Here is a 26,939-nt window from a genome sequence, read left to right as displayed (position 1 = left end):
GCGCCTGTTCACCTGATGATAAAAGTCACCTTAAAGCATTGCGACAAGTGTGACTAAGGCGGCATCCACAACAAAAAATAAATAAGTCAAAAAATAAAAAATTGGGTTTGCTTACAGTAGGCTGAGGGACGCATACACAAGAATACATGAATATAGTGGAGACGGGAGTTTACAGTGGCTGCTTAAGCGGGTTGAGAAAAGCCTGGCAGCTTTGCGCAGACTGTCTGTAAGTCAAACATTGACGGCGAGAGGAAGAGGCGGCTGCAACACTGACAGCTTGGCACTTCCACCACAGCCGTGCAACAGGCACTGAATCAAATCACAGCCAGCACGCAAATGTATGCGCTCTCCACGAGTATTCGGGAAATATGCTTGGAAAAACAACAGCCGTGTGCACCACGGAGAAACAGTCAATAATTAAGATTGCAGACAATTGTGTTAAATGCGTGTCTAGCTGCAAAAATGTAGCTGCGGCCAGCAAAAATGCTGACGATTTAATCTTAAAAGGGAAGCTAAAAAGCTCTCCGTGCAGCCGTACTAATATTAATACGATATAATGATTAATACAGTATTTGTGGATGATTCAGAAGCGGGGAGTTGCCAATGCAGGTTGTTGTATTTTAAGCATTTAGAAAAGTACATTCAGATGCATTTGCAAGTACAATTGAACATACAGTACTTCCAACTGCATTCAAATGTATGTTCACGTTTGAATGTATTTTTAAAAATGTCCAAATATACATGCAAATATGTTCAGATGTACTTGCAAACACGTTCTAATGTGTTTGTTGTACAAATATTTCCGAAGATATCGACAAATGCGTCCGGCGGCTAAATCTTAAAAACGTTTGGTCACCTGATTTCACGGGTCGTTGACAAGCATAACGAATAGCATAGCAAGTATTTTCAAATGCGTTTGAACATACTTCCAAGTACATTCAAACGGACTTGCAAACACCTATGAACATATTTGTAGGCTAAATGCTAAAAACGTAGCATTTGTTTCCATGTTTTCACTGGGTCTTAATCATATATTCTAGCATTATGAGGGAAAAGAATGTTGAGTTTTTAGCATTTAGCCTACAAGTACTTTCAAAAATGTCCGAAAGTACTTGCAAATATGTTTGAACATACATGCAAATATGTCCAGATGTGGTTGCAATAACATTCACAATAATTACAGACATACTTTCAGGTAAATTTGAACGCAAGTTAGCTTGAATGAATTCCAAAACGCATTCCCAATGTATTGGAAAATACAGCCGAACACACTTTAAAATACGTTCAAACATACTTGTGAATACGTTTGAATATATTTGACACTACAGGCCACTGATTTTTTTTTCTATACCTTTTTCATATCAGCATATATAAAGCTTGCAGCCTGATAATGGTTAGAGATAGAAGCATGCGATGTAAATGTTGCTTTGTGCAATTTTGCTACTTTGGCACTTAAAGGGCATATTATGCGATAGTACATTAAAACATTGAAGTCCAACTCAGAAAGCAGATGAGCCCTGATTAGTCATTTTCTGACAAACTGTGATTTAATTCTCAGCAAGTGGCAAAAAGGCCACTTAGATGGATAAAAAGTGGATATTATTTCTGAATTCTTATTCCACAAATGCAAAATGAATCAGAATGCCGTATTTAGACTTGCGGGGGCGCATAGAACATACTGTGAAGAAAATTTCAGGGTTGACTTCACCTTTAAAGTTCCCCATTGGCACTCGGATAACGTATACAACAGTAATTCTTCTCGGGAATTAAAACTCATCCGAGACCTTCCGTCTCTTTGAAGTCTTGACCGCGAACGGTCATTAACGGTTGCGTAAAACTCAAGCAGCATCTGTGCGCTATCTTAACGGAGCCTCGCCGATGCCCGACAACCTCCGGTAGGCGTGCGCTGCGTTTCAGCAGCCGAGCCAGGACGCTCCTGGGCTTTCGGTAATGGTGCAGTCATTGTAAAGCCAACATTAAATATTCAGGGAGCGCCAACAGTGTGGATGTGCATAGTAGGCAGATACCGGGGGTCTTATCCGCTTTTTTTGTGTGCGTGTGTGCAGTAGGATCCGTGCGAGGAGGGAGTGTGCATACAGATTGCACTCATTTGTGTGCATGTGTGCGTCAAGGCTTCGTGTGTGTGTGTGTGTGTGGGCGGGTATGGTACCCTTGGTTTGAGTCGAAGGACCTGCGTAGGAGCATCTTAATTGAAAGGGATTTCAGGGATGTGGCAGGAGTCAGCAGGTGACCGCACGCAGCGACTGGACTCTGGTGTGCTGTTAAGGCCAGCGGGGGGCTGAGAACCTCCAATGTGTTTATTTGTGCACTGTACTATACAGTCTTTGCTTCCTCTTGTTAGAACGACGTTTGTGATCATGTACACGGCGGCGACAAGGAGGCGACAAATTGAGGATGGCTTCGTTTTTACAACTGGTGTGAGATACCGGAAGGGAAACATGACAAGGATTTGTGAAGTAACGCTAGCTATGTGTAAACATGCACAAGATGTCAGGTGACACAGTCTGTAGGACAAGATGGAGAAAAAATTGGATTTCATTGTGAAGGCTGAGATCTTCGCAAATATGTTGCTGTGAACCGAATATTGTTATTCTTTATGTGATGCGTTTTCACGGAATCAGGCTTATGTCTTGCTGTATTCTAATTCTACATTTTTTTTTTACCATTAAAGCAGTGCTTCTCAAATAGTGGGACAGGCTCCCATTTCAATTAAATTCAATAAAAGAATAAATAAATACAAAAATTCACATTTTTTACCCCCAAGCTTCACCATTCACTCCCATTGGCAAATTGAGTTGCCCATTTACATCATTCCAATTTGAAATTCTAAACTTTCTGCACATTCAAGCAATACAAGATTTGTCAACGTTCCAAACATTCCCAAAGATTGAACTTTTTACCCTTAAAACACCCACAAAAGTCTTTTTTTTCTTCTCCATTACGTTTTTCATTTTTCGATCAATTCAAACTAGTCCATCATTATATACTGTTTTAGCTTTTACCATTAAAACTCCATAAAAATACCATTAAAATTCCAGATTTCTCCTATAATTTTCTTTATTCGCTTAATTTTCAAAGTCCAGAATAAAAAACTTCCGCACATTCGACACTATTTCCCAGATTTTTTGCGACCAATTCAAATGATTTCAAGTTCAAAAGTTCAAGTTCAACTCCTTACAAATCACTGTATTTTATCCCACACCATTTAACATCATTCCACATCATTTGATATTATTCCAAAAACCTGACCACAATTATTTCTAAAGCCTTTCAGCCTTCACATGCAATTTCTCCAGAAATGTCTTTCTGTAATTTGAAAAGTAAGAATGCAGACAACAAACGAGAACAATCAGTGTCAACTAATCACAGCAGCTTTCTTTCATTTCTTTTAAAATGAACTTTGAAAGAAAAAAAATCAACGTCTGAGTACATATTTACGACAAGCGCGCCGCAATTTATTTCTTATCGATTGAAGAAAAGGTGCGTTTTGCACCAGAATAGAAGTGGTGCATACTCGTAATGCCACATAGCAAGGCTTACTGATGACTGTAATCATTCTTACACCACCAGCAGGATGAACACGACAACATTTGGACCGTAAACGATTTGTCAGCACCCGAGGACAGCCATTTAATTATTTTTTGCTGGAGCTAATGTTACTCATGTTACAGACCTGTGCATGAGCAATTTATTTCTGATAATTCACGCAGATGTCAAATGTGCGAAAATTTAAAATGCCAACGCCCCATAGGTCGGAACGCGCTGGCACTAAAAGGTCAAAGCGACGTCATGCGTGAAGTTTTGTAGATTCCGCTAATTTTGCGAAGGCTGCGGTTCTCAAATGAGGGTGCACGAAAGCCCTTCAAGATGCGTGAGAGTTTTGCAGGGTTTCTGCAGGTATCAAATACCTTTTAAGGTCGCAACAGAATTCTTTTCATTTTCAAATGGAGAGCAAATTAATTGAAACACTCATACGTTTATAAAACTGTAGATGCCTTTATTTTATTCAGTTTTCTGTGATTATCCGGCGCAAGTGCAACATACTATTAGCAAGCTAGCTATGCTTTCACCTGCCTACAATTCTTCTTCCTTCAAAAGATTCGTTGCCATGGCGGCTTTAGAGCGCCTTGTTGTTGGCTATGAATGCCCACATGGCACACAGAGAAAAATGAAAGCGCGCTAGCTGCTAATTGGGTAGCTGCTACATGTTATCATGAGTAGTGTGTCTTAAAGTTATTTATTTATTTTTTAAAGGTATACTGTGAAATTTTTCGCAAGCGCCTGTGGGAGCTTTAGGGGCATTACGGTAAACGCAGTAACACACACTCGTCCTCCTGCTGTCCGTTGCTATAACAGACATGGCGACCTCCGGCGGCGTGCCACCCCCATGTAATATAATTTCATGATAAGTACACCTATGATTATATTTTAAACATACTGTTGGTCATTAAGAACACGTTTATTTGCAAGTGTTTGAAATTTATAATAATTTCATTCATTCATTTTTAATGAAAAACGATCTAAATCTTACACATCTCACACTTTTAGTACATCATAAAAAAATTTGACTTATTAAAAAAGTACAAAAAGCACCCTCCGAATTCCCCACTCCACCCTGGCAATAAATAAAATTGTTATCTATAAAAACTATGTGAGTAATGCGAAAAGTGTATCCTTTTTCACATTGACAAAAGAAAAAAAACAATATAAATCAACTTTCAACAACTGTTAACTAGTTTTTACAGAGTTTATACTAGTTACAGGCTAGTCTAAAACTGAAAAAAGTACATCAAAGTGCCTGTACAAAAGCCTATCTTTATTTTATTGCAATTACATTTCACACAAAGCCTTGTCACAGGGGTAATCCGCACCCCCGCCTGGCATCCCCTGGAGCCCCCCAGGGAAGCCCACCCCACAATTTGACTGCATTAAAGATAACAGACCAACAGTTTAAAAAGTGCTCTACCATACTAATATTCCAGTGGTTATTCTGTACGCCCGTATGGCTGTTAAGAAGATTAAATGTTTCTTTCAAATTGCCTGCACAGTTAATCAAGGTTTTATGGTGTCAGTTTAACCTTGGAATGGACTAAATCAATTTCCAAATTAAATTTCAACAAAATGGAGGTTGACCAGCCCCTGTACACGGACCGGGCCGTGCTTTTTCAGGTTTGAAAATGAAAATAATCAAAACGTTAAGTTTCCTGACACAAAGTGCAGATGCGGAAAAGGCCGCAGCCAGCATCTCTCTCCCGCCTCGGGCACTTGCAGGAATATTGAACTTTACGTGAACGTAAACCCCTGTGACCTTTCCGATTCTCCCTGTCAGGTTTATGTTTCCACATGCCAATGCTGCATGCACAGATTTGTTCATCCAGCATGTAAGGAAATAACACACAAAAACATCAGCACAAATTCTCCTCTGACTACTTTTTTTTTTGCCCTCGCAGCTACTCATCAAGGGCAACCTCACAACGCACGGATGCCAAATGCACTGCAATTAAAACTGCTCTCTTTCTTTTTGACTTTAAAGACCCTGGAAAGTAAAATTAGAAATGCTTTTCGAAATACATCATACATCTTTTGAAGATAATCGCTAAAATCGCGGAAAGGCTCACATCTACACAGGACCGAGATATAATCTTGACGTGTTCGACGATTTCTCTGTTTCTAATTTTTTGGGCGCGGCGGACGTGTCCTTTGGACGTATTTTTCTATCCGAGCGGTGCTCCTTCGATTTCATCAGTTATTATAAGAGGCGATTGTAATTTATATCCCAAAAATGACTCTTCCTCAGATAATTTAAAACCCCAAGCGGGAAGGCAATATAATCTTCGGGTTTGCAAGTCAAGTCCAGGAGCCTGTTAGCCTAGACGCTAGCTGCTAGCTAGCGTTGCGGAAATCCGCTTAACTCTCGGTTGCGATATTTTCCAACCATCGGAAGCTTTAAGCGAACACACTTTGTGCCGCAAACAGAAACGTGCTAAGCAAAGTAATATTCTTCTTTTTTTTTCACCTTTGTGTACACCTTTTTTTTCACCAGAGAAAATGCTCAAAGTAAACAACAACAATTTTGATGTAACAGCATGATAGGATTTAAACATCACTTCAAGTTTTAAAAAATGAATTTTAAAAACTGGATGAAGCGTTCTGGGGAAATTGAGCCTTTTTTGGGGGGGAACAATAGACCTTTTGAGGAATGTTTTTATTTGATGTTGCAAAATGTGGTCAAAAGAACATCTTCATTTTGGAGTAATTCAGTATAATGTCAGTATTCCTCAATGTTCTCACTTCCGTTTTGCCTCTTGAAGTTTCAGATAAAACCACAATGTTTTGGGACAAAAGTGAGTCAAAAATTGCATAATTTTTCACACGCATGCCCAAAAAGCTTGAAGGTTTAAATTGAACATTATTGGGGGGGGGTTTGTTGGGTTTTTTTTTGGCAGGTGAATTTCTTAAGGTTTTTTTTTCGAAGCAATTTAGGTACCCATCCCATGTTTCTTTGTGTGTGTGTTTTTTTTTTTTAGAAAATTCCACCAAGATACTTGTCCCATTGCTACATTTCTGCTAGTCAAAAATACGTTAGCTTGCTAACTGTACTCACAGCCCAAAAACGCTTCTTCCTTGGATGCCACAGTTTACGAAACAGCTCTGTGCACTTAGTTAAATTCCCAAGCGAGGGAGCAACACCACAGATGAGTTTTCCGCCCACCTGCCGACCTGGAGAAACCCCAGGAAACCGTTAGCTCACAAGCTAGCTTGCGGCTAGCACCTCTCGCTACGGTTTGTGAAGCTGCTAGACCACCTAGTGCGATGTATACCGGTTTGTAAATTTTTGTAGTATGTTAAATTTTGAAGAAGTGTATTTTGTCTTTACCTGGGCATAAAACATCATTTTCCATGCGCACAAATCGACGTAAAAAAACTGATGTCATGTCCTTACATCTTCCCATCCTCTCCCAGGTGTCCAGGAAATGACATCCAGGAAGGGATTGGCCAGGTACCCGTCTGCGTCAAAGGAGTAATCTCGGCCACCCAGCGTGATGTTGCTGAAGTACCTGCGAGAAGATACGCCCAAATGACGGTGAGATTATAAACGCAAACACTTCCTGTCTGGTAGCTGTCAGACTTCATTCGGCGATTCCATCTATACTCAAATTATCAGACGCGGTGTGTCGCGAGGATTTGGACCGTGAAGCCAACTAATAAATTCTTTTGTCTGATAATCCCGCTGGACAGACGTTTTAATTGTCTCTTCGCGTTAAGTCGTCCGCTCCGGAGCTGTAGTTGCGGACGCCGAACAGCAGATAGCGGCGCCTATAAAAAAACGCCACTGAGAGCGTCATCTGTTCCTGGACGTAGTTCATAAGCAAATGAGAGCAATCTATTAATCATTCCTCTTTAATTGCCACACTTGCGCCGTGATTCATTTACAAATGTCACAGCAAATAGGATAATAAAGGAGGTCTTTGCCTCATTTTGCTGCCGAATCCATCCATACAATGTGATGTGTGCAGCGTGTGGAATGATTGGCATTAAAAATGAACAGAGATGAGAAGCATGAGCACTTGGGCTACCTGTTAGAGTGCGCCGCTGTCTGTTTGCACAGACTATGAGGAATATATTAAAGGGGGGTCATTAATATACATGAGACATGGTCTGCTTGCTACAGATGCCTGGGTAATTTTGCCAGAGACGACACAGAGACGACGTCTATTTTTTCATGGATGCTAGCCAGCTCCGAAATCCTTTTTTCGGGGCCCGTATTGACTCCCGGCAACCCAAACTTTAGATTCACCCTTTTTTTCTTGAATTATCTGCCAGGGTTTTCGCATCGGCATCAGCCGCGTTATCTAAAAATCATAGCGGTGTAAGCAGTTAATAAACAAATTAATCAAGTATTATTCAAAACACCAATTGTTTAGACCTTAAAAGTTGTCCAAATGCTCAGAATTTCATCCTCATTTTTTTTTAATACTGTATACTGACTGTGTTGAATCAAATGAGGATTTGTAAAAGCTGCTTTTACTTTAGAAATCAATGCTGAACATTTCTACCAATTTTCTGACATGTTACACGTTACTATACTAATATTTCAAATCAAACCATCAATCAAATCATGCAAAAAAAGGTTTTCTGCAATGTCGATTTGAAAAAATGTCTGTTATTTTGAAATATAGTTTGTCAATTCATCAACAAAATATCTGACAAATTAATCAACAAACTTGCAGCTCTAAAAACTACACAAGAAATTTCCACAATGATTTTATCTGCAATGGTATGAATCAAATTGTCACAAAATGCTAAAGTAGCAACCATTTACTCTTATATGTATTTTACTCTTTTGCAGTAATTTGATCCTTTTTGGCTCATTTTCTTCCACATCATTCTGGCAGTATTTCAGCCAATGGATGGCACACTTTTTGCTAGTGTGATAACTAAGTGGTCGTGCCATGTTGAAATCTGACATGTTGTCACTATCTGGGTGAAATTTCAGCTTCTGGCGTCTCCTTTCGATGCCCTCCTTTTGACGTGAAATGCCTTTGATGTACCGTAAAGACCAAATGAATCAACAAAATAACCCACAAGTGTCAATCGGCCCGCCGATCAATTGTCAAATTTCGCGTTTCCTGGACATTTGAGTATTTTTTTGAACGTGCTCTCAATCACTTCACTAAAATCGGGTTTTACAGGAGGCGTGATCTCATTCCCTTTCAAATTCTACGGCATCCTCTTTCAAGTGATCCGCCGCCGTCTCTTACGCTGACCTACTTTTCTCACCTCATCCTTCCCCGCATCCTCTGGGTCTGATTGGCATCCGTGGCGCAGTTGGTGACAAAGTTCGGGCCGCCCGTGGTCCCGTAATCCTTGCGCATGGCCACGGCCCCGTGCGTCAGCACCGACACCCCTCGCGCGATCCTCCGGCGGGGTTCGTCCCTCCATCCCTGGGGCCGCACAGCAAACAGAGCCCTGGGCAGGCTCTCCATGCCTAAACCTGAGAGAGCCGGTCCCACGGCGAACCACATGTGCGAGGCGCCGGCCTGACCCGCCGCCCAGGCCGCTCGGAAAACCAGCTCGGCCTCTTCCTGGGAGCAGTACAGCAAGCGCACCTGCAGGACAGCAGGAAAGCGGGGAGGGAGCGGGGAGGAGGCCGGACACACACACGCAGACACACACACACGCATATACAAGCTAGTGAGATAAGGAGGGGACAGGGGAGACGTGGAGAGAGACAGGGTTGGAGAGGTAAGGGAGAAAGATAGAGCTGGAGCAGAGGTGCGCCTGAAGAGGAGGGGAGAAGGAGCTCGGATAGGCAAGGCCATATTGAGAGATAACAAAGGTGCCGGGTGAGAACGGGAAGAGAGACGGCGGTAAAAGTGATGTGATAAGGCTCAAGCGGGTGCATTATTCAAAAAGTCAAAGGAAGGAACCCATCGGAGATGGAAAGCATAAGTCATTCCTGCGAGATGGAAACAGGGAATGGGATTGCGGGAAGGGAAAAGCGAGAGATGACACACTTTGGTCAAATTGAGAGATAAACGATGTTTGTGTAAGATGCGCTGAGATGATGCTGTGAATGCAATGAATAAGAAGGTAGAAGCAAGTGGAACGGCCCTTCTCGAATGGAGGGGCCGGTCCCCCCCCCCGGGGGCCGTGATGTGATGCCGGGGGGGAGCCTATGACCTTGGGGAACAAGTATTGCTTTTGGAAGGTGAACTGTAATTGCACATTCACAGGGCTAGGTGGTGCAGTGGCACCCTCATTGTCAAAAAGTCTGCGATTATAAACTTTTACATTTATGTTTAAGATATTGGTGCTCCTGTGTTAATGTTCCAGATGAATTTACTATTTTTTTATTGATTTTTTTTTTTTATCATCATACGGTTCCATTGGTCCAAAATAATACTAGTTGAAATAAGATGGACATTTTTTTTTTTCATTTCAGGCACTTTGATGTACTTTTAAGTTTTTTTTTTTTCCGTTTCAGACCAACCTGTAGTGTGCTAGTGTGCTGTTTTGATGTCACTTCATTTCATAAAAGAAATGGGGAGACGTTTGTCTACAACATCACTAATATATAATGTATAAGACCCAGATAGAAAGGGGTATTATACAGGGGTATTAACCCTTGTGCAGTATTTCTTCTGTGAAGCCCTTTGAGACTTCGGTGATTTAGGGCTATACAGATCAAATTTGATTGATTGATGGCAGTAGAATGTAAAATAGTCTGGACGCATACCCCATATATGCAATCGCCATTCCTGAATCCATTTGAATGAGGCTTTTGCCAAAAAACATCATAACCCCAACAAATGAATACTCCAATTTGATCTTAATAGTAAAAAGTGTGCCTTTTCTCTTTACCTAGCTGTCACATTGACTTTTTGGAAACATATTTGTTGTAACACCGGCCAACATGCTAGCGTAGCCACATCTAGCAAAGAAAAACTTGTGCAGTATTTTGTCCAATCATCACATCAAAGGGAAAGCATTGAAAGAAGGGAGCTGAAATTTCACCCAGATGCCTGAAGCATGTCAAACTTTAAAACGAGCACTTAGTTAGCACACTACCGGGAATGTGCCATTTTTTGACTCAAATACCGTGAGAGCAATGTGCAATAAAATTACCCCAAAATGATAATTTGATTGACTTTTCAACAGAACATCCCAATATCAAAATATTCAATAGCTTCAGCCCTGGAGGGAAGACAACAAAAGCGTCTGAGCTCTCAGGTTGGACAAAAAGAGAGTAGAAATTGACCAAAGGGGATCTGGGAAGGGTTCGAAGGGGACGGACAGACTGAAAGCCCGTTTTTTTTGCACATTCATTGAATTTTGCACTGTAAGGGCTTGGCAAAACAATCATGCCTGCATGCCAGTAAACCACCGGTGAATTAAGCAGGGGAATGAGAGTGACGAGGGAGGATGGACACTGAAATACAGCATGGGAGACTAAATTAAGAGGGGAAGTGGAAAATCTGTGTTACAAACACACACACGGGGAAAACGGAGAAACAGACTAGCGAGAGAAACACTGACGAGGCAGAAGCTGCCGCAGGAATGGAACAAAAGATATATCATGAGAGATTCAAGTAAAAATTGATCCCGAGACCAGGGCGTCTACACTATATAGGGCATTACCATAAAATGCATGCGGCAGGAAACGGGCAAAACGTGAGCGAGGGGCCAGCATGTAATGCAAACTCGCAAGGCATCACTAAACGATCACAAGCGTTTATTAGCCCTTTGACTGGCCGACGTCTCAGAGAAAAGCTACAGCTGCATGTAGGCAACAAGCCGCAGGCAGTGTGTTATATTAACGGTGACACTCGCAGAGTGCAGCCTTGGCAATACAAAACACGTGCCCTTCACAAACACACACACATAAACTGGCTCACAGTGCTGGAGCGGCCATGCCGGGACATTAGCAATGACATTGAGACCCTGACCGAAGGCATGCTGCAAGAGGGACAGCGGGCTGAACTCCAGTAATAAAGAAAAGTCACACGGAAACTGTAAAATCCGCTGAAAAATACAAATTGTCCGGCATAAAATAAGACCCAGATAAAAAGGGGTATTATACAGGGGTATTAACCCTTGCGCAGTATTTCGTCCAATTCTTTGATCTTTACATCAAAGGCATTTCAATTCAAATGAATAGCATTAAAAGGAGACACTAGGGAGCTGAAATCTCATGCAGATTGTGACAACATGTCAAAGTTCAACATGGCACAACCACTTATTATCACACAAGCAGGAGTGTGCTTTGCCAGGCTAAAATACTGCCAGAATAATGTGGAAGAAAATGATGATCAAAATACTGCACAAGGCTTTTCAATGTCATGACAAGAATGGTATGTTTTCAAATTAAGAGTAAATGAATTGGAACATGAGGATAGTTGTAATACAAACTCCTTTGCAAAAAGATTCTCCAAATCATGATTTTTAAAATATTTTTAAAGAGCTAAAGGAGGAGCATTGTTTTTCATCCGAAAAGTATTTAGACTTTATTGGTATGTATCAAATCTCTGACTCATTGGATCCCAAAGATGTATTTTTGCCGAGTATTTTGGTAATAGAGGCTCTGAAAACGGCCACAATTCAATGAGTTTGAACTATTTATTATATTCACCTTACCAGCAAATATACCAGTAGAGAGAAAAAAAGAGTTTTTTCAGGGTGATGTTGAGCAGGCGTATCATTCACTGGATTTTACGGTACATGTCGAGGTGGAGGTGTATAGGACAGCAGGGGAGGAATGTGAGCGTGTCTCCGGGCAAACGAAAAAAACGTCGCACAAAGGGAGTGAAGAATAAGGAGACAAAGGATAGGTGTAATTTTAAGCAGGAGTAGCATAGGGTCAAAGAGGGACTTTAAGGAGGATGAATGGAGGCGGCCGTATAAAAGGGGACGCGTACGTTGAAAAATGGGAGCTATGAGAGGAAGGAGGCAGTCGGAGCTCTCGTACAAGAAGACAATGAGGCGCAAGACAAAACCGTGAGATGTTCCGGTCAAGGTTAGAGCTGAGCCAGACGGCTTTGCCAAAATGACTTTCCGCCGGTGACCTCACTTCACTTCTTGTCTGTTCAACAAAGAGCCCGTCATCTAGACCGTATCAATATTTTGAAAAAGTTGAATTAGCGCACGCGAGATGATGTCGCATCTGTTTAAGCTCCGCGCCATCTCTCGAGAATTGATTAGGAAATCAAACGAAGCATTAAACGGTGTATTACGTTTGTGACTGGGCTATTTTCCGCTGACGTGCGCCTTGCTGTCGGCATATATAAAAAAAAAAATGTCCCGCGGTAGCACTCGCCACTCACATGCGTGACGGAAAACCCTCAACGTAGTCAATGCATCCATTCTCAAAGACGGCAAACTCAAAATGCAAAAAGGTCAGGGAGCAAAGTTCTCTGAGGGTCTGTTAAAATTCATATTTCCATTATTAGTATTCTGTAATACATACATGTCACTTTACAACCATAGTTCTATTCAAAACTAGGTTTTAATGACAAATTTTGAGTGGTTCTCACTCCCTACCGAAGCTTGAGGTGGTTGTTTTCACTCCATCCACCGTTAGGGGTACCGGAAGTGACCTTATAAAAGCTACAAAGACTTCAATAAAGATTTTTTTTTTACAATAGAGGCGCATCATGGGAAAAAGACCAAGTTAGGCAATTGTTTTTCAACGAAAGGTTGTTGAAATTGAAAAAAAAATTGCTAATCGAAAGGCAGTATGCAAAGATGACGGTAATTAATCGAAACTCAGACTCTGGAGAAAGAAGAAGATATCTGCAGCCAAAGCTGTGGCAAGCGCACCGGAGAGTAGGAAAAAAAAAATCCAGATCGAGAGGCCAGAATTTATCCATGTATGCCGGTCTTCCAGATGTGCAATTAGCACACTAGAAAAATGACTGCTAGCAGCAAAGTGGACACAAGAAAAATACCCCGACGAAGATTTCAAAGCCTCTCCAAATCGGTGTTATCACATTATGAAGAAGAATGAATGACATTTCAGTCAGACGGAGTCTCAAAAACTCCTACAGGACCACAAACATAAACTAATAGAGATCATGGAATTAAAGTAACTTGTGCAAAATGCAGATAAAATCCCTCTGTGGATTTATGTACATCTTAATCTCAAATCACAATCTTGTATGATTTAAGGCAAGGATTACAATTATTGTCTTTTTTTTTGCGTTATTTAAAGGGGTCCTATCATGAAAAGTCAACTTTTGGAAGTTTTTAATCATGTTACTACTGTATTTTCTGCACTATAAGGTGCATTATAAGGCGCTCTGGATTATGAGGCACACTTTCAATGAATGGCCTATTTTAAAACTGTTTTCATATACGAGGCGCACCGCATTATAAGGCACATAGAATAGAAGCTACAGTAGTGGCTGGGGTTGCATTGTCCATCCACTAGATGGAGCTGTGCTAAAGGGAATGTCAACAAAACAATCACATAAATCGGTCAAACTTTTCAATCAGAAATTAAGAATAAAGATGACGTGTGGAAAGTACTATTTGACGAATGGGGAAAAAATACCACTTGGTTACATTAAAATACTGTTTAAGTAGAAGACGAATCAAGAGTTGTAAAGAATGTAATTATGATTCAATCAAAAAAGTAATAACGCTTACGTTTGAATCAAATTGCAACCAAAAACCTTAAAATATTGTTCTGGTGACTTAAAAAACAGTTTCTGGATTTATTTTATATAATTGGATGGATGGATGGATGGATGGATGGATGGATGGATGGATGGATGGACGGACGGACGGACGGATGGATGGACGGATGGATGGATGGATGGATGGATGGATGGACGGACGGATGGAGGGATGGAGGTTTCGTGGCCGGCCGGCTTTGAACGGTCTCATGAAGTGGACGAGGCAGCCACAGATGCGCGGCTTCAGTAAACAAGACGTTTCATTTCCCGGCTATAAATGTTCATATATTTAACTGTGTGAAAATAGCATGATCTAGGCCCTTTAAAGAAATCCCATCATGAAGCTTCTGTCCGGGAAGACGGGGACAACCAGGCGAGTTAAATCTTTGGCGGCGTATACTCCATAATTCTTGATACAACGCCTCGTGCCACAAACCGTCGACAAATCCGTCAAAGTGACTTATGGTTTTTGTTGCACCGTTGAACTGTGAACGCGTCGGGTGATGAGGGGAGAGCAGAACAGAGGGATAGAGGAGAGAGGGGGGAGAGAGCCGGAGCGACGCCGAGGGACCGAGGGAGAGAGCAAGAAGGAAGGAAAAAGCCGGGAGGCCGCCTGTGACCGAGGGGGCCCCCCCTTTTCAATGATAGTCGCTGCACTTCCTCCCCTTTCCTCCCCCATTCCCCGCCCCTCGCTCCCCCCTGTCTCACCTGCGCCTCGTTCTCCTTCAGCAGCCTGCGCGTGCGCGCACCCCCTGGGTCGTCCGTCACGTTGAGGATGACCACGCTCTTCTTCTCCCAGCCGATGAAGGAGCCGTCCGTCAGGCCCTCCACCACCGACAGGAACTCCTGGTAACCGTGGTGACGCGTGGACACCACCGAGAAGGCCGTCCAGTCGTACTCCTCCAGCACCTCAAAAATGACCTCCAGTTGGAGCGCCGTAGATGAGCTGAACTGGAGAAAGATGGAACCTGATTCCTGATTTGGGGGAGACAGCGGCGGATTTGGTTAGGGAAAAAAAACAAAAAAACGCAACAACCCCCCTACCCTGGTGTAAAACCGTTGCTAAAAGAGCCATTTTACGCTAAGATATCACATAAAGCGATTCGACTCTCCAGACTAAAGGGGTTTATTTATGCACAACGCCGAGGCATCGCAGGGCTTGAAGTTTTAATGGAGCCGGTGCAGCTGCAGGGCTAAAACATCTTGGATTGTCGCGCAGATTCCTGTGAAGTCCAGATGGGAGTGTTTCTAAAAAAGTATGTTGGCGGCAGGAAGACGGGAGGGGGGAGGGCGGCGCAAGGCTGCGCTGCATCTTTCAAGGAAGTTCATCAAAAGTGCTACAGTTTAATTCACTGCAAAAGCCAAAATGCAACCAGGCCGTTATGGAAAGTCGTTTTAGCGCCCTCGACACCCAGCGCAACTCATTCGCTGCCATCGACGGATATAGACGTCAATTTATACGCCCTTTAGGTGCCCCATTTTCATTTTTCATAATTTCATAATTGACTTTTTCCAAAAATGCACACAGCAAATGTTATTTACATTGCTCTCTCGTTTTGTAATCGTTTTTTTTGCCTCTAACTGAAGTAACGCATGAAGCACGCAGATGCCGAATGCTGGTTGGTTACGACGGCTATTTCTCAAATGGGAAGACGTAAAGGCACTTCGGGGGGTATTGAAATTTTAACTGGCATTCGGCAGTAATCAACAAGTGTAATTTGATGCTTTTTAATGTGCGCCACTGCGATCGAACTAAAATTCTGACGACAGAGAAAAAAAGAGTTCGGTTTTAGATTCTGCACTCAAAAATGACATCAAAAAAGATTTCACTGGACAAGAAAATGTGTTGCCTAGTGTAATGCGGCGCTTCTCAGTTCTTTTTTGCAAACCCCCCCAGGAAAGAAAACGTTTTGCCCCCCCCCAACCCTAACACCCAACCGTGAATAAATTAAAAATACCTACAATTTTATGCGTTTTAACATTAGTAATAGAAAAACAGAAATAAATTTTCAACGAGTGTTATCGTTAGCACCCCCCCCCCCCCCCCCCCCCCCCCCGGTTCTCCTCGCCCCCACCCCACTATTGTAACCTCATAATACAAATCACCACTCAGGCTATCGTGATACTTTTTAATACCGTGGCGTAGATTGTACGCTTTTCCTTTTCAAATTAAGAGCAAATTAATTTGAAACTGAAGCAACATTTTGGTAAGATTGTGCTGTAATGGCGTCCACTGAAATCGTTAAATTGTAAAGTAACACTGACGCGCGTTGTCATTATTGACGCCAATTCAGGTAGATAAGTCGGAAATAAATAAGATGTTTTAGCATTACTAAATAAAAGACGTCTTTTTTTTTTTTTTTTTTTGGAGATACACACTATTTACTAATCCCCCCTTGCTCCTGTTTGTCTTGTGACCTCCCCGTTCCCCCTTCTGCTTAGTGTGGAAACACAGATGCTACAACACAACTTGACCGATCGCATGCAGTTTTAAACGCGGGAAAAAAAAAAGACGAGTAAAAACAACCAGCTGGCTCCCAATCTGGAGCGCGCCCCCGTCGTTCACTTTAGAGACGGCGCGAAAATCCTATGCACCCCTTGTCCTTAGCCTTCTCAGCCTCAAATGAAGTATTAGTCCTTTTTTTTTTTTTTTTTTTTTTTTTTTTACCTTTGAGTCAAAATATGGCTCATAAAATTTTAACTCATTCACTGCCAGGGAGACTTTTCACGTTTTTTTTTTTTTTTTTAAGAGTCCAGTCACTCAATCCCAGATACTTAGTATCTATTTAATATTTAAGTATCTGGAAATTTATATCCTTGATGTACTTAAGTATCGATTTAATACTTAGGAATTTCCGGACTCTTAATACACGTGAAATAGGGCTGCACAATTAATTGAATTTTAATCATGATCACGATATTGGCTGCCATGATTAAGATGATCCTCAGCAATATTAAAATTCAAAAGTCAAGCACTTTTTTTTGTTTTTATTATAAGCGCTTGTCATCTTACCACTAGAGGGCAATGTTTCCCAACCAATGTAACCCCCAACAAAAGCGTTTCTCACGCTAATATATTATTTACCAGTGTGAAATGGCATTTAGTTTCTCACCTGATTCCTAATAAATACAGTGGTAGTTGTCAATTGAGACGCATTTTGAAAATTCAGAAAAATTGGAATAAATTCCGTTTGAAATTAGAATTTGCTTAAAATTAAATAATGTTCTTGGATGTAGGTAAGCTTATTTTTTTCCATTGATTTGCTTTCAGCAAGTAAGTTTTTGACATTAATTATTACTTTATTTTAATTTATTATTAGTTGTAAGTATCAAGCCTTAAAGTCTTGCATAAAAACTGCTTGTTTAACAAAAGGGCACTAAAAAGACACGTTTGACCAAACATGAGGAACAATCGTGATTAATAATCGTAATTTCAATCATGACCAAAACAATGGTGATTATTATTTTGTCTGTAATCGTGCAGCCCTAACGTGAAAATACGTCCCTGGCATTGAATGAATTCATGTAGATTAGTTAGTTTCAGATAATTTGCAAGATAATCGGCGCACTAGTAGGATGACGGGTGCTATCGTACACATTTTCGTCGTGAATACATGAACCTTATCAAGGCTGTAAAAACAAACAAAAAAAAGCGCTCGAGCGACTTGCCGTGGGCTTCCTTCTCACTCGAACTCCTCCGATCGGTGAGAAGCAAGTGACCCATCAGCGTGAAGACTTTGCGTCCAAACACTCCTTCGCGCATACAGTCACGTCCGCTCCATGCCTTCCTCCCACCCGGAACATCACAGACGGCGCGACAGGCCCAGTTGGTGCCATTTACAGATCAAACACCGGAGAGTTGCAGCAAGCCTGACCTTCAGCTTCGCCCTCGCCCCGCCGGCGCACCCCCAAGCCTTTGTGGTCTTGGCCATACACGGCGTCGTGACATTCCGAGTCGCCGTGGTTACGTAAGTCACTCTGTCTTTTTTTTGAAGATTTTTGTGAGCTCCTACGTGACTGTAAACATCTATTTAAAACCTCTTAGCTCATTCTGTATGAACCTGGACGTACAGTGAAACTGCTTGAGCCAGTGGTCCCCAAACTACGGCCCGCGGGCCAGATTCGGCCCGCTTCCGCATTTTACGGACCAATACAAGAGATGATTTTTTTTTTTTTTTAATTTCTGACTATCTGATTTCTTTTTCCATGTCAAGATCAAAAAAAGGGGTGTTAAAATTTAGTGATGTGTAGCATTTATATTGTTATTTATTTTCATTTTATTTCCCCTTGTTAAGTCCACAGAAAGGGTTATTAATATTTGGTTATCTGCGGCGTTAATATCGTTATTTATTTTCATTTTATTTCTCCTTGTTAAGTCCACAGAAAGGAGTATTAATATTTGGTTATCTGTGGCATTAATATCGTTATTTATTTTCACATTTTTCCCTGTCAAAATCCCAGAAAGGGGTATTAATATCCGATTATTTCCCCCTGTCAAGTTCCCAGAAAAGGTTATTAGGCATCGTGCGGCATTAATATTGTTATTTATTTTCATTTTATTTCCCCTTGTTAAGTCCACAGAAAGGGGTATTAATATTTGGTTATCTGCGGCATTAATATCGTTATTTATTTTCATTTTATTTCCCCTTGTTAAGTCCACAGAAAGGGGTATTAATATTTGCTTATCTGTGGCATTAATATCGTTATTTATTTTCACATTTTTCCCTGTCAAAATCCCAGAAAGGGGTATTAATATCCGATTATTTCCCCCTGTCAAGATCCCAGAAAAGGTTATTAGGCATCGTGCGGCATTAATATTGTTATTTATTTTCATTTTATTTCCCCTTGTTAAGTCCACAGAAAGGGGTATTAATATTTGGTTATCTGTGGCATTAATATCGTTATTTATTTTCATTTTATTTCCCCTTGTTAATTCCACAGAAAGGGGTATTAATATTTGGTTATCTGCGGCGTTAATATCGTTATTTATTTTCATTTTATTTCTCCTTGTTAAGTCCACAGAAAGGAGTATTAATATTTGGTTATCTGTGGCATTAATATCGTTATTTATTTTCACATTTTTCCCTGTCAAAATCCCAGAAAGGGGTATTAATATCCGATTATTTCCCCCTGTCAAGATCCCAGAAAAGGTTATTAGGCATCGTGCGGCATTAATATTGTTATTTATTTTCATTTTATTTCCCCTTGTTAAGTCCACAGAAAGGGTTATTAATATTTGGTTATCTGCGGCGTTAATATCGTTATTTATTTTCATTTTATTTCCCCTTGTTAATTCCACAGAAAGGGGTATTAATATTTGGTTATCTGCGGCGTTAATATCGTTATTTATTTTCATTTTATTTCTCCTTGTTAAGTCCACAGAAAGGAGTATTAATATTTGGTTATCTGTGGCATTAATATCGTTATTTATTTTCACATTTTTCCCTGTCAAAATCCCAGAAAGGGGTATTAATATCCGATTATTTCCCCCTGTCAAGATCCCAGAAAAGGTTATTAGGCATCGTGCGGCATTAATATTGTTATTTATTTTCATTTTATTTCCCCTTGTTAAGTCCACAGAAAGGGTTATTAATATTTGGTTATCTGCGGCGTTAATATCGTTATTTATTTTCATTTTATTTCCCCTTGTTAATTCCACAGAAAGGGGTATTAATATTTGGTTATCTGCGGCGTTAATATCGTTATTTATTTTCATTTTATTTCTCCTTGTTAAGTCCACAGAAAGGAGTATTAATATTTGGTTATCTGTGGCATTAATATCGTTATTTATTTTCACATTTTTCCCTGTCAAAATCCCAGAAAGGGGTATTAATATCCGATTATTTCCCCCTGTCAAGATCCCAGAAAAGGTTATTAGGCAACCTGCGGCATTAATATTGTTATTTATTTTAATTTTTTCCCAGTCAAGATCCCAGATAATAGTCGGTTATGTGTGGCATTTTGCAAAACAATAAACGAGAATGTGGCCCTCGGATAGAAAAGTTTGTAGACCGACGGCTGAAGTCATTTTCAGGTTTTCCATAGGAAATTATTTCATTCTAAATATTCTTCTTCTGAACAGCCGTATACATATAAAACCAGTCCATATCGAGACTCTAGTGAGCAACTAGCGTGACATTTTAAAAGGAACTAAAAAGCGTTGGTTTGATTGACCGTGACTGAAATCAGCCGTGACCACTCCCACAGTGGCGCAGCCCTCCCTCTTGTACACCCGCCGGCCTTTGCTTATCTGCAAAATTACCACCATCAGGTCTATTTTTTGTGGTATTTGAATTATTTCAATGGCAAAATCAGGATCAAACTATTTAAGGCAGTGGTTCTCATAGTGTTCTGTGTATCTTTGGGGGTACTTGAAGGCACTTTGTGAGAGTTTCCCGTGATTTGTGCAGGTACCAGAAAAACTAATGTCATGAGAGGAAGGGAGTGTTTTTTCTTTTCAAATTAAGAGCAAATGAACTGGAACATAAAGCAGCTTGTCGCTAAATGGGCCCACAGTAACTCTTTTGCATTAGCGATGCAATATTCTCTTCTCGCTGAGTAAAATACAACTAGAGATACCACTGCAAATGTGGCTCCACTTAAATAAATCCGACATTTCAAGTTTAACCACGCACGAGTACAAAAAGCCAAAAATGATCAGTTCACTGTTTTTTTCTGGTTTCTGACTATAACTTGCGTCGTTTCCTGCCCCCCCCCCCCATACCCTTGAGACTCCACCTCTCACACACAGACACACCCACTCCCAAGCTCCCCCCCTCCTACCTGTGGCATCCTCCCCAGCCCCGCTCCCCCTCCTACAGCCACTATGGGCAGTCCCGTTTGCGCCGACACAAACTCCAGCATGGGGGCCAGAGGACCCCAGGCCGTGCGAGGGGGCCTCTCCTCTTCATAAACCAGACCCTGTAGGGGCCGCGCAGCCAGCAGCTCACACAGCTGGGACAGCACCGTCTTCGGGCTGCTGTCGTTCACCTTGAGGATGGAGGGGAGGAAGTCATGTAAGAGAGGGGGAGAAAAAAAAACCCAGATCAGCGTGTCTTGACTTTGCGCATCAGATACGGAGGCTGCGTGTAATATGCGTGAGGTGAACGTTTCGTCAAAGAGCCGAGCCGCTCGTGGCGAAAAGCCTCGCACGAGCGCCGCCATTCAGCCGGGATAATGAATGATATTGAACAATGGCCGCTCATTGTCATCCCTTCCCTTCGAGCGAGGCCGAACGAGCAGAGAGAAGAGCGACATTCTCCAACCTGTAGCCAGATGACGTTGGCAGAGCCCCACTGGGTGACCACGCTCTCCCCCAGGGAGCCGTACACCCGGCCGAAGCCGGGGTACAGCACCCGGCCCCCGGGCCCGGCCACCGCCGCCTCCGGCTGCACGGTGGCGCCGGCGTGGATCACGGCGATGTTGAAGTTTATGATTGACCCCGCGTCGCGCTCCCGCGGGCTGGGCCGCAGCAGCAGGTGGGGGGAGGCGTCCGCCGGGCCGCTCCACTCTGCCAGGACCAGTAGGAGAGAGAGAGTCGGTATGGCCACCATGGCAACCTGCCGAGGGGGGGAGGCAGATATGTATGGCGCAAAGAGAGGGTGCCTGAAAGAGAGAGTCGGAAAAAGGGAGATTAAGTTAGTCTCAAATGCTTTTTCCTCCGATATCCACTATGGAGGACATTAAACCGGATCGATAGAGAAAAAGAATTAGATGAGGAGAAGGTCGCCGAGAGAAAGACGGACAGGAAGTGAGGTGAGCAGGAAGGATGACCGAAAGTGATCAAGGATTGCGCGCAGGTAAGGGCGAAACGGGTCCGAGCCATTCTTGATGCTCGGGCGGTTTTTTATGCCCATTTAGGCAGAGGAAAATTGTTCCACGGTTACACCGCAAATGAAACACGACGCAGTAATATAAGTGTAACACGAAACCAAAGGCTGCCAAGGGGTTTAACCCTAGGCTACGGTGAGATAGCTTAAGTGGTTTTGGGCTCATGTTGTAGTCGTTAGATGGCATTTTAGACCCGCCATCCATCGAAGGACGGTCCAAATTCATAGTTAAATATTGAAATATTTAAGATATTGGTGTTAATGTTCCAGGTCAATTGACTGTTATTATTTATTCCTTTTTTTTTTTGCCATCAAAATGTTCAGTTTGTCAAAAATGTTTCTCGTTTGACTACGGATTGAGACTTTTTTAAAATTTCAAGCACTTCAAGCTTTTTTTTTCAGATTCTGAATAAGCTGTAACCTGTATAAACCCTGTAAAAAGTTGATTTAGATGGTTTTGCTGTTTTGCTTGTATTAAAATAACGTACAATTTTAGGTATAATTTAATAGTAATAATTTTTAGGTACAATTTTCATAGATAATAACCTCATTTATAGTCTCCCCAGCGAGGGGGGGCGCACAAAGTTTTCTCTTTCCTTAGGGGGGCTTTGCAAAATATTGAGAAGCACTGGACTAAGCTAACATTTCTGGCAAGAGTGATTTCTTGGTCTTGGGACAAGAAAAAAAAAATTGGACAGCCCTGTATTAGGGTAGAAGAAGTGAGATAGACCCATGCGCCAAATGCAAATCCACACGATGAGGAAATCTGGATAAAGGAAAAGAATACAAGGGAAAAAGCGGAAATTGTTGCTATTTAGGGTTAGCGGCTGCGGAGGAACAATATGAGAAGGAAAAATAGTTGCGGGCCTTGGGAGGGAAGCAGGGCGAGAGAGTTAATAGCAGGCAGAGGCAAAGATGGGGGCGGAGGTAGTTATTGTGCTGCATGAATGATGACAATTAAGATTACCCCCCCCCCCCCCCGCCCCCCAACTGCAACCGCGCACACAAGATGAATGCATGGCTACAGCATGCCCACGGAGCCGCTAAACGATAGCGAAAGGCGAGGGTTAATACGGTGACCGTACACGCCAAACAAGGACGCCCGACCATAATGACCACCTGGGAGATAACGGGGTTCAAAGGAAGCGCGCCGTTTTCCATTTTCCTCTGATGTCAACTGCCCCGCCTCCCTTTCTCCATTTTCTTTCCCGGGTTCCGTCATGGCTTTCCGACACGATCGCGCCGACCCCCTTAAAAGTGAGTCTCCCTCACCGCGCCTCCATTTGCGAGGCCTTCCCCCTCTCTCGGATTCTCGCTCCATCTTCATCCCACTCCGGCTTTCTCCTCGCCACAGTCCGATGATTCCCCGACCCTCATCGGTCTTTCGGAAAATGAGAAAACAGCTAAAATACGGACGATCTGACCCCGGCTTGGAGCAAAGATGCGCTGGAGGGGAGGAGGGAACAAAAAATGAGGCGTGGCCGTGTGACCAAATGTGAGGTTAGACGCATGAAAAAGGCTATTGATTACCGGGGCGGCGTGTACGTGTTCCGCCTAAATAAATACACTTCCAGACCTCATATTTTGAGCCGCCAGAAAAAAAAAAAAACAAGTGTGTAGAGATGTGCAGGGGGCGAGAATGGAAAATGTGATAATGAAGGAGGGGAGTGGGGAGAAAACACACATTTGTAGTTTTTTTTTAGAGTGTTATAAGGCGTGGAACGCTGGGAAGAACAGCAGCAGAAATCTGCCGCATCGTATAATTTGAAGGAGATATATTCCGTAGCGTACCAAGCTGCGAGCCGTTAACCGTTGGGCCCGTCGCGGTATTTCACTCTCGGGAGACGCGGCTCGGCTCCGGCGAAGTCGGCCTTGTTGGAAGTGTGAGTACGGTGTTGTGAATGTCCTCTGGCTACGTGTTCTCATGAGATATTTAGCAGGAAATCGTACGCGCACGCACAACACAAAAAAAAGGTAGCGGCTATGTAGCCCCAGCAGCGATACCGTACATTCCCAAAACTAGAGCATTTAGTAGAGCGCAGAAGTCCGCTATGGGACAACATCCGGGCCCTGTGGACACTGGCGGTTTCTACCATGTGCGATATGTACCGTAATTCCCAAATATAGGTGACAAATTCTGGTATTTTCTACCTTACCGTGTTTGGGACGCACCAAGAGTTTGGCGTCATAGTGAAAACTGTAGCAAAACAGAATAAATCTCATATTTCTAAATTCCTCATTCTCGTGTGTTCATATGCGTAAGTTATACATTCGTTGCGCGTTAAGTTCAGTGTGTTTCGGATTTCCCACTTTTGTGAGCGGTCAGTGAACGCTGCGCCGGTGTAACGTCGAATGCAAAGCTGTTGTTTTTCCTTTTCCTCGCAATGCAGCTTGAGTTCATTTTGCCGTGTATACTAGAGTTTACACACCATAGGTGCATCACCAAGATTATAATTGTGTGTATATGCTAAAAGAACACAATTAATAAACAAGTCAAATGGAATATCTTTTCGTGTTCTCTAACCGGTGCACTCTTGTTTGAATCAGCTGGAGACATCATAACCTTTACATGATCCTCGCCGTTTTAGTAATATTACCGAGTGTGATCCAGGTTGGACTCGAACATTGGTCGAGTCTGCTCACTTCTTATTTTTGAAAATATTGCCATAACAACCTCAGCTAACACGAGCTGCTGTTAGCTGCAATTATTGTATGCAAGATATGGCCAATATAAAAATATGCATCTGTGTGTCAAAATGTGAGTTTTGTAGCTTGAATGGTTTTGAAAAAAAAAAAACATTCTAATCTTTAAGTTACCATTTATAGGATGCACCGAGACCAAAGTCAATTTTACACATTACACTGCAAAATTTCAGTGTGCTCACCAGCATGTCTTAAAAAAATTACGTGAACAAAGTAATACCATTAAGTAATCCAAAAGATAAAATATTCTCAATGAACATTTCAATAAATACCTTAAACCTCAGTGTACAAGCCACAACTTTTTTTCTCATGATTTGAGCCCTGGGGCAGTATATCTGCAGTTTTTTTCCGGGCCACAAGGGGGCAATCCACCAGTTTAGCAAATGTCTTGTATCTGTTCTGAAAAGGAACTGAAAAGATGTGAATCTTTGGCTATTTTAAAAGTATAGCATTAAAAATATACAAATTATCCTAAATCGCCATATTTTCCGCACTATAAGGCGCACCTAGAAGCCTTAATATTTTTAAAAAGCTGATGGTGCGCCTTATATATGGATCAAAATCCAGATTGGGGTTCATAGATGGGGAATGAACCGATAAAGTAAGCTTTACCTGTTTCTTTTGTGTGTTTACAGTTGAACAAGGTTGCTCATATTGACATTGACTTATTATGCTATTGAGAATTTAGAGTTATTATTTGAGTTATTGTTATTACTTTGAGTATTACTACATTGTGATTGAAAAAGTTTGAAAATATGTCATTAATTGAAGGTGCGCCTTATAATCCGGTGCGCCTTGTATATGGAAAAGGGTTTTAAATGTGTCATTAATTGAGGGTGCGCCTTATAGTGCGGAAAATACGGTACTACCTTTTCCAACTGCTTAACAATACACAGTACACATTCTAAAAACCTTCCGTTAAAAAAAAAAAAAACGCTCATTACTACCACAACAAGCTCCAGAAACTTCAGATTCAAGCAGGAAGTCTTTTTTTAAGAACCCGACAAATCTTTCCTCTCTACAAAAAATTCGTTTTCAGTGGAATAAAGTCTGACAAAAGTTCTTGTGAGGACAGGCGGCCCGTGAGCACGCAATGGCATCTTTACCGAGGAAGGCTGCAGTGAAGTAAATCCTCATCTATATTATCTGGCTCCGGCAAATTCAATCTGGAATAGCACAGAGTACAATGAAAAGAGCGTGCGGAAGCTGACAGTAAACACAGAGCAGAGCTGCGCTTCGCCGATTATTGTTTCACTTGACTTTCCGCCGCCGACGAATCCTTTGTGGCAATGCAAATCTTCACATTTTCCGCCCGTGAAAAACAAATAGGATAACAAACAAACGGCCGCCGACGCGACCTTCGAATTTAGCGCGATTTTAACCGGACGTCGTCAACTTTTGATCGATCGAGATGATATCAGAACCCAAACAGACAGCCGACGATAACTCCGTTTTTTTTTTTTTTTTTTCCGCGGTTATATTTTGTCAGAATCAAACACGGCAATGATTGCGGGAACTCGAAAGCACCTTCAGGAATACTCGGAGCGTATTTAGTAACAAGCAAACGTGGAATCGTTTCAAGCGCGCTGCGCCGCGCAGTCGCTCGGATTTTCAATGTTTTTTTTTTTTTCAGAGGAAGCTGTCGCCGACGTGTGTGCCAGTCTCAAAGAAACACCTGCGCTAGTTTGAAACTTTATTGCTCTTTTGAGTAGCTGAAGGCAAATTAGCTTCTTTTGAAGGCGTGTCGTTCGACGGCGGGGAACAAGCAAAGGGGGGAACCGAAATATCCCGAGTGTTGTTCGTGGAAAAAGTCGTTTGACTGTCAGCAAACCAGACGTCTTTTTCAACGGCCTTTTTATTTTTAAACTTACGGTTTCGATGCGGTTTCGAAAACGGATTCCGTTCTGGTAGAGGGGTGTCCAAACTATGACCCGGGGGCCATCGGCGGCCCGCCATCCTTTTTTTTGGGGGGGGAAATATGAAAAACGTCAATCCCAGCGGAAAAAAAAGAGAGGAAGGGTATAAAAAACAAAATAAAAGTGCCGCTACTATTAATGAATGTAATAAATAAACCATTTTATACGGTAGAGCAGGGTGTCAAACATGGGCCAGACCAATAAAATCATGGGACATATTTATATAACTTTAAAAGAACAAATTTAGATTGATTATTGTTTTTTAATACTGTCCAAAATAGTACAAGCACAAC

General features: G+C 42.0%; 1 protein-coding gene across 2 annotated transcripts in view; it reads right to left on the bottom strand.

The window, feature by feature from the left end:
- The window catches only part of grin2db (glutamate receptor, ionotropic, N-methyl D-aspartate 2D, b), an 84,827-nt gene that overhangs the window by 34,703 nt on the left and 23,185 nt on the right, over window positions 1–26,939 (bottom strand). Inside the window, exons 2-6 of one of the 2 annotated variants that reach the window (XM_088410059.1) lie at window positions 21,464–21,803; window positions 20,982–21,188; window positions 14,907–15,173; window positions 8,803–9,131; window positions 6,965–7,079 (exon numbers count right to left, since the gene is read on the bottom strand). In XM_088410059.1, the coding sequence (XP_088266185.1) occupies window positions 6,965–7,079; window positions 8,803–9,131; window positions 14,907–15,173; window positions 20,982–21,188; window positions 21,464–21,751 (1,206 nt within the window). In that variant the 5' untranslated portion in view covers window positions 21,752–21,803. Of the gene's footprint in view, window positions 1–6,964; window positions 7,080–8,802; window positions 9,214–14,906; window positions 15,174–20,981; window positions 21,189–21,463; window positions 21,804–26,939 lie in introns of those variants that run through there. The other variant, XM_088410060.1, reaches the window with a different exon arrangement.

This window comes from Hippichthys cyanospilos, chromosome 3 (assembly GCF_059441005.1).
Source record: "Hippichthys cyanospilos isolate Australia breed blue-spotted pipefish chromosome 3, RoL_Hcya_1.0, whole genome shotgun sequence".
Classification (NCBI taxonomy): Eukaryota; Metazoa; Chordata; class Actinopteri; order Syngnathiformes; family Syngnathidae; genus Hippichthys; species Hippichthys cyanospilos.
The sequence above is the reverse complement of the archived record's forward strand: the minus strand, read 5'-3'. Positions and strand labels throughout refer to the sequence as shown.